The sequence below is a fragment of the Pseudorca crassidens genome, chromosome 2, assembly GCF_039906515.1.
Source record: "Pseudorca crassidens isolate mPseCra1 chromosome 2, mPseCra1.hap1, whole genome shotgun sequence".
In the NCBI taxonomy this organism is placed as follows: Eukaryota; Metazoa; Chordata; class Mammalia; order Artiodactyla; family Delphinidae; genus Pseudorca; species Pseudorca crassidens.
In genome coordinates, this window is record NC_090297.1 from 117,839,257 (window position 1) to 117,848,159 (window position 8,903).

Genomic DNA, 8,903 nt, shown 5'->3' on the forward strand with positions numbered 1-8,903 from the left:
TAATAAAATACCATGTTATAGATTCATTCACATATTTAATGTTCCAATCAATGTATTTCTTTTATAAAGCAGTAACATATCACTTAGCTGGGTACCTTACCATTTTCTAAAATCAGTTATTTGAGTCAAAGATGTGTTGCACGTATCTTCTTACTGGTCTTTTTGATTATTTTGCCTGAGTTGTAAGAGTTAGTTTATCTCCAGGAAATGCCCAGCAAGAGTACTGAGACATCTTCAGGAGAAATGATGATGCTGAGACTAGATGACTTTTGTCTAGGTTCATCTCTGTGAAGTGGAGGGAATGGAAAAATTCAAAGACAAAGATTTTGCCCTAGATGTCAGTGCCAACCAGCCTGTCCTGGTGGCCGTGAAAATGCTCCGAGCAGACGCCAACAAGAATGCCAGGTCTGTGGTCTGCATTTTAAATTTTCCTTTATGTGTTTCATCTTCAGGATCAGGAACCCTCCTGGAAACTTCTGAGCAATTTGTTGCTTTTGAGATGGGAAGGTCTGTGAGCTACCTCACATTTCCATTGTTGTGCTTTATTTTTCTGATGGCTCAGTAGTCTTCAGCTTCATTCTCATCTCTCTCAAAAACAAATGTACATTTTCTTTTGGGTATGCTACACATTCACTTCCTAACCCCCTTTGCACAGCACTGTACACCCCAACATACACTAGAGACTGAATACATACCTCTTCAATCATTATACACAGACACACGCCTGAATGTCATTACCTCCCCTTGCAGACTTTTCGCAATCACACACATCTTTCTTGCTAAGTTTCTCCCATTCTCCTTTTTCCCCCCACATCTCTATTTACTTTCTCATCCTCTTTTTTCTCTTTTATGCTCCTTTTCTTCTATGTCCAGCAACCCCCCAAATGAGAAGCTACCTCTACTTGGAAAAGTATCCATGGACCTCAAAGCAAAAGGATCCACAGTCCTTTAGCAGTTTTCCAAACTGGCTAATAATCTCTTGGATCCTTTACTACATAAATTGCAGTTTCCAGCCACACTGCGTTGTCTGACAGCCTTTCCATTACAGTAATGGTGAGTTAATCCTCACCCAGAGAGGCATGCTGGTTGAAAGCTGGTTGTATGTGTCTCAGAGAAATCTGCACATCTGGGTAACATATGTATTTCCCCATTTGTGTTGGCTTGATGTGTCTCACTGATATTCAAATTTAGAGAAAGTTTATGATCCCTATTCCTTAAATTATCATAAATTCCAAAAATGGTGTTAGGGTTTTATTAAAAGTCTTGCAATTGAAAGGATATGGCATGAAGAAGAAAGAAAGGCAAGGGAACAGAACTGTGGAGATTTTGGAATTTTAACTGCAAGAATTTCAATTTAAGGATACTAGTATGAGTGAAAAGGGACATCCTCTGGGTCCCATAGAGAGATAGACTATTCCTGATATTAATCTTAGCACGTGATTGGAGAAGGTGGCAAGATGAAAGAAAAAAACTATGGGATGTGACAAAGCCTTTGCCCATTGTTTTTTTTGGTGATGTTTGGTGTCCCACCTGTGCCCACTCCAATTTAGCAGTGATGGATGGCTTAGGCTCTGAGCTCTCCCAAGCCATGGACCCCCCCACTGGGTTTGAGATTGAAGGGGTAATGAAAGAGGAGAGGTGTTATATCAGGACCACACTGATTTCAAGGATTTTATATTGACATAGTATGACTTCCAGTCCAGGATTCCTAGGAAACTCACAGGAGACTTATAACAGGTCTGCTTCAATAGTTTTGAGAATGTGGGTTAGTCTCACTAACCCAAATATTGCTACTTGGAAGGTTATAGCCCACTTTGTGACTCAAGGGTGGTTGTCACCATCTATTCAAACAATTATTAGTTTTGGCCAAGTGAGTACTTCTTTTGAAATGATGCTGCATTACCACTGTGAACTTTAAACAGCTGTTTTGAACAGGCTACTAAATATGTGTTGTGACTGACTGCTGGTGCACCCTGCATTAAAAGAAACCAGTATGAGAAAATAAAAAATTATCAGATTAAACCAGAGGGTGGTTATTCACTTTATAAAAAGTGCCTTCACTTTACTTATAGAGTGACTCCACGGCTTTTTGTTTGTTTTTCTCTTTTGGGGGGTGCTGCATTGGGTCTTTGCTGCTGCACGTGGGCTTTCTCTATTTGTGGTGAGCAGGGCTACTCTTCGCTGCAGTGAGCGCACTTCTTGTTGTGGTGGCTTCTCTTGTTGTGGAGCACGGGCTCTGGAGCGCAGGCTTCAGTAGTTGTGTCACACAGGCTCAGTAGTTGTGGCTTGCGGGCTCTAGAACGCAGGCTCAGTAGTTGTGGCGCACAGGCTTAGTTGCTCCGCGGCATGCGGGATCTTCCCGGACCAGGGCTCGAACCCGTGCCCTCTGCGTTTGCAGGCAGATTCTTAACCACTGCACCACCAGGGAAGTCCCTTCATGGCTTTAAAAAAGGTAAAGACCCCAGTGCACTTAAGATATGACTTTCAGTTGAAGGTTTTATTTTTAAGACAAGTTTTTAGCAACATATATTTGATTTAGCAAATATTAATCACTTTCTATGGGGCAGGCCTTCTGTTGGATACTAGGGATGCACATGTGAATGTCATGGTCCATGTTCCCCCCGCCAAATTATAGTTGAATAAGGGCACATCGCATTCCAGGATGAGTAGAATGAGACAGTTTCCAGGTACCAATTTCTCTGTTCTCTCAAAGGTTATCCAAAGGGAAACAAGACTCAGTATAATGGTTAGGACTAGACTTTGCTGTGTCTTCTTTGCCCTCTTGATCCTAACTCTGGCAACCTCTGGTTTATCTATGTCTCTGTCCTCCAAAGGAATGATTTTCTTAAGGAGATAAAGATCATGTCCCGGCTCAAGGACCCAAACATCATCCGTCTCTTAGCTGTGTGTATTACTGACGATCCTCTCTGCATGATCACTGAGTACATGGAGAATGGAGATCTCAATCAGTTTCTTTCCCGCCACGAGCCCCCCAGTTCATCCTTCAGCAACGTACCCACTGTCAGGTAAATACGCCGGGTCTTCTGTCTCTTCCCTGTGTTCATGAGACTAAGCTGGGATCTGAAGTGGGGAGCAGTGAGCCTTAAAGTTCATCATTGTTCTGGAATGGTTGGGGAGGTTAGTATGCAGGGAATAATAAAGCAGCTGCCCTTTAGGGGAAAGCAAAGAGATTCATAAAGAATAGAGAAGGGATGTTGAGGTTGGAACCCTAGTTTGTTGGTACCAACTATAGGGTGTGTACCTTTCACAGCTTCTTCTTTCCAGAGGCTACTTTCTCTCTTCCTTTATATTTCCTCAGTTATGCCAACCTGAAGTTTATGGCTACCCAGATTGCATCTGGCATGAAGTACCTTTCCTCGCTTAATTTTGTTCATCGAGATCTGGCCACACGAAACTGCTTAGTGGGTAAGAACTATACCATCAAGATAGCTGACTTTGGAATGAGCAGAAACCTGTACAGCGGTGACTACTACCGAATCCAGGGCCGGGCAGTACTCCCGATCCGCTGGATGTCTTGGGAGAGCATCTTGCTGGTGAGTTTCCTGTGTTTCTGAGCTCTGCCCTAGGAGCTGGCATGTAGGCAGATGCAGACGGTGTGTAGGGGTGCACCTGAGACAGCAGGAGACAGACAATAAATAGACTTTGATATTTTCTCTGACTTGATATGATTTACTTTGTGTACTAATTATTATTTTTAACACTTACCTGTTTCTGCTGATAAAATATAACATGCTTACCATAGAAAGTATGGAGGAAAAGGTTAAAAATATACCCATAATGAGAAGAGATTTAGTACCATTTTTTTCATCTCTACCCTTTCCACCTACTGACTGATCTTAATTAATTTAGAGTATTAAAATCTTGTCATTTGAAGAACTGTTATCCACACAAAATATTTTTCTTCTGTATTAATTTCATAACCATGTTTCTAATTAATTATTTAGATGATCTCTATATTTGTATTTTAATGATTTTCACCATTTACTTTTTAAGGTCCTCATTCTTTGCTTTATAATTTTTATCCAGCTCTTGGTATTCTGGACCACAAGTGAATACGTTTTTTTCAAATGCCTCTTAGAAATATATCTTCTGACCATGCGTATTTGGGACAATTTACTGTTGATTTTATACCACTTAGCTGATTTATAGAATTATTAGACTTTAAACTTTTACTTCCTACAATGCTGTGTATGTGTAATTTTGTCTTTTGTCATTTAATATTGTGGAGAAAAGCCTAGCAAAACTAGCAATCTAGTTTTGTTAATTTATTATTAATCTGTTTGTTTCTTGTTCATATCTTATAGGGTTCATAATTAATGTTGAGATAAGAAATGTATAGTTATCCCCTTCCTCTCACCAAGATAACCACTATTAATATTAATATTTTAGTGTATTTCCTTTGAGGATTTTTTCTATACATGTATTTCTCTGAATATATGTATTACATATATAATTATTTTATGTATTGGGATGATACTATGCACATACAATTCTCTCTCACTGGCAGTAAATATTCTTCAAAAACATGATTTTAATTGCTGCATAATATTCTATTGTGTGGATATATCCTATAATTTAATAATGTCACTATAATTTGATATTTAAGTACTTTCCAATTTCCTTCAATTATAAATGATGCTGTGATATATACCATTTTATGTAAATCCTTATAAAGATCTTTATCACCTATATAGATGAATCACATATTTTACTCATTTCTAATGCGATTATTAAGCTTTGCTCCCTTTAAAGGTATTGTGTGGTGTTGTAAAAGATTATTAGACCAAGATTCAGAGGGTTTTGGTCCAAATCTCAGTTTTTCCATTATTAATGGTCTCGTTAACCAGGGAATTTTAGTAAACCTCTTGTCTCACCTTTCTGATCTGAAAAATAAGGATAAATAATATCATCTATGTCAGCACTGTATTTATTGAATAGAACATATGCAAGTATTTAATACCTGCTGATTGCATCTGAATCTCATTGCTGTCACTCGTTAGTCTATCCTTCAAGGCTGTGACGATTATTGAACAAGGACTACTCGGGGCACTTACACTAGATTTCCGTATCTCTCACATAGAAACAATTGCTTCCCATTCTAATTTTGCCTTTCCCCTGGGCGTTTCTCCAAGGCTACCCTAGATCCTAGAGTTTGACCTTCTAACATGCACTGGAAGAGTCAGATAGCTTACGGCTGCATCCTTTTCAGCCCTTGGATCTCACCTCCAAGAGAAGTATACCTCAGCAGAGATCCTGAGGGTGAGAAAAGGGCCTGTAGCTTGGCATCGAGACAACTTCCTATTGTTGTTTCCAGATCGCCCATGAGTATCTTGGCAGTCCCAGTATTCCTTGCCCTGGGTTGTAAAAGTGGCAAAACTCCAGATTATGAAAACCTAATCAGCTCTTGTTATGCATAGATTATTCTTGTTCTTATTTAAACAGGGCAAATTCACCACAGCAAGTGATGTGTGGGCCTTCGGAGTGACTCTGTGGGAGACCTTCACCTTCTGCCAGGAACAGCCCTATTCCCAGCTGTCAGATGAACAGGTCATCGAGAATACTGGAGAGTTCTTCCGAGACCAAGGGAGGCAGGTGAGAACTGTTGGGGTTGGAGAGATGTGGCCTTGGGTGCTCTTGAAGGAGAGAGAAAGAAAAGTTCTGACTTAACAGGATAGGTCTGAGCTGGAAAATGGGCTACCTGGATCATAGTTGTTTGTCACTAATTATCCAGCTAATATAAAAGACCAAGAACTTTTGTCACTAATTATCCAGGTGATGTGAAAGACCAAGGTCCTCCCTAGGCATCCATACACTCTGCTTTATCCATGTGTCAACCCGTTGGTCATTGGAGAACATGAGGGGTCCCCTCAGGCTGCTCCCCAACTCAAAGATACCAGAAAATAAAATCCTATCTCTCATGTTTGATCTATTTCCTGGTCTAGGCTCTATGGTTTGTCTTCCTGGTTGAGAAACATAGGAACAAAAACGTAAGCTTAAAAGTGAATGAGGGATTTATTAACATTCGTTAAAAATTTGGTTTGGACTGTCTAGAAATGTTTCTTGACTTACATGTCCAGAGACCTTCAAGTACATCCTGGCCTTGCTGTTCTTGGAAGGCACCTCTGGGCCCAGCTGCTGTGGCATCTCAGGACTCAGGAAAAGCTGGGCTTCTTAGCTTACAAGGGCCCCAATTCCTAGTTAAGATACTACAAGTTTCCTTTGGATGACTCAGTGTTTAAAGTTCCTGTGAGACGTGGGATTGAAAGCTTGCTGGTGGTGGGAGCACTGAAACCCCAGAGTGGCCTGGCTACAGCACACACTTGGAGTGTGGCATCTCAGGCAGGAAGATGATAACAGTTGAGGAGAGGGAGAAGGCTCTTGCAGAAGATTAAAAGTAGATCCTCTGTGGCTTAAATGGATCAAAGCAAGCAAAAGATAAGGGAATGACTAGAGATTGTACAATATGCAGCTTAAAAATAGGAAGGAGGGGTCCTAGAATTTTATCTTGATACTCTGTAGATATTCTGGTAGCAGGAGATCTAAATTATCTATCTCGATTATGGAGTAATTGCCTTCTTACCTTGGCAAAGGGCAGATTTACTCCGGTGTGCATGGATAAGAGAGTAGAACAAGGAAAAATGTTTTTTCTCCTGGACTAGTAGCACATCGTGGCCACCTGGTTGACCTACTAGATTCTTGTGGCCAATTAAAGGCGGTGCATTCAATTAGAAAGTGTAATTTTATTATCATAATGATTCTAACTTGAGTACATCCTAGAATTGTAGGCAAAGGGAGGAATATTTTAAACCTTTCAGTTTCCCTCCTCTTATTATTCAGTGACTGAAATCCCACATGGAAAAAAAAAATTTACACGAAGCAAAATTGAACTATCAAACATTCAGGCAAGAAAGGCATGCTTCCCCTCCCCCCACTTCATGTCCACTGTCTGCTTTGCATTTGAATAGTAAAGTCAAATATTTGACTGAAGCCAAGGCCAAAGCCAAATATTACCATTATATGCTAGTAAGCTTCTCATCTATAAGTTTATAAATTTTTGATAAAAGTTTATTTAATTTAACATATGGACTTACTAAACATAATTTATTAAATTTGTATTTTATTACAATTTACAAAATTTAATTACTTTAAATTTTATTAAAATTTCAGTATTCAAATTTTAAAAGTTTGACATTAGAATTAAGGACGGTAATTTCTCAACACTATCAGCTGCTAGATGGATTTTATGGTCTCTAGACTACACATGTGTGATCTAATTTGTTTTCACATGGCACAATGTCACCAACTTGTTGAACATAGCAGATATAATGCAGAAGAAAACTTTTCAGAAGCACAAATTCTAGAAAGAATCTTATACTTAGGGCTTACAGCTTAAGCAAAGCTTAAATCTTTTGTATTCAATTGGAAGTCTATAACAATAATTTCAATAATTTTAAAATGTATTTGACATTTTTGTTTTCAATTTATTTTTACAAACTGTAAAGAATTCTCAGATAGCACTTTTCTTAAAAGCTCATGGTCTAAATGGAATTAAATAATTAAAAACTGGGACTTCCCTGGGGGTGCAATGGTTAAGAATCCACCTGCCAGTGCAGGGGACACAAGTTCATGCCCTGGTCTGGGAAGATCCCACATGCCGCGGAGCAACTAAGCCCGTGCGCCACAACTACTGAGCCTGTGCTCTAGAGCCCGCGAGCTACAACTACTGAAGCCCGCATGCCTAGAGCCCATGCTCCACAACAAGAGAAGCCACCACCATGAGAAGCCCATGCACCACAACGAAGAGTAGACCCTGCTCACCACTAGAGAAAAGCCCATACACAGCAACGAAGACCCAATGCAGCCAAAAATAAATAAATGAATGAATGGATAAATAAATGAATAAATAACTAAAGTTTAAATTTAAAAAAATGAATGCTCAAAACCATCATAAGATATCATCTCACAACTTTAGAATGGCTGTTATCAAAAAGACAAGAAACAACAAGTGCTAGTGAGGATGTGGAGAAAAGGGAACCCTCATGCCCTGTTGGTGGGAATGTAAATTGGTGCAGCCTCTGTGGAAAACAGTGTGGAGGTTCCTCAAAAAATTAAAGATAGAGCTTCGTTATGATCCTATGATGCATGACATAAGCTGGTGTTGGTGTGGGAGAAGGCAAGATGGAAATAGTTAATGATTTACCAGCTGCAAATGTTGGACCCATGTTTCAAAGAGCTTGAGAAATTTAGGTTTGCTTTAGGAATATGTCAATATACCAAGGTGTTAAAAAACATAGGTAAGGAAATGACAGCAACAGATTACAGGCAAACAGAAGATGACCTGGAGTCAGTAGAGTGGCATCTTGCTGGTGGAAGCAGTCAGTAACTGGTTCTTTGGGAGTAGAGCCAAATACAACTCTAGGCTGGAATTCAGGGCAGGGCTGTAGAGGGGGTAAATGTACAAATATTGGTGAATAATGTAAGGAAGAAGTCCAATCTTCTCTCCCTGGGCCAGTACAGGAGAGAGGGAGCACAGAGAAGGTTATGGTTAGGAGCTACATGGATATATCCCACATCTCAGTGACTAGGGTTTTATTCCAATAAAGGAGCTGAGGCAGCTAGTATACTTTCTGCCCTTTTGCCATGATTGGCTCAATCAGAATAAATCTCATTGTGGCTAGGCTATAAATAGAGGTTTGGTGTTCTAATCACTTGCTTTCCAGTCTAAGATGTCTTCTTGCTTCAGTTTCATCTTTTGCATGATGGTAGGGACCACAGGATGGCCCATCAGGAAATTCTGCTCCAGAGAACTGGAAAAGACAAAAGGAATGGAAAAGGGACTGATGGGATTTAGAATCCTCATGAATAGGAAGAATAGACACCCC

General features: G+C 39.8%; 1 protein-coding gene across 6 annotated transcripts in view; it reads left to right on the forward strand.

Annotated features, from left to right (window-relative positions):
• The window catches only part of DDR2 (discoidin domain receptor tyrosine kinase 2), a 160,967-nt gene that overhangs the window by 145,027 nt on the left and 7,037 nt on the right, over positions 1 to 8,903 (forward strand). For all 6 annotated transcript variants that reach the window (XM_067728477.1, XM_067728480.1, XM_067728476.1 and 3 more), the window contains 4 exons: positions 278 to 405; positions 2,835 to 3,026; positions 3,320 to 3,554; positions 5,464 to 5,613. In XM_067728477.1, coding sequence (XP_067584578.1) covers positions 278 to 405; positions 2,835 to 3,026; positions 3,320 to 3,554; positions 5,464 to 5,613 — 705 coding nt within the window. The remainder of the gene's footprint in view (positions 1 to 277; positions 406 to 2,834; positions 3,027 to 3,319; positions 3,555 to 5,463; positions 5,614 to 8,903) is intronic.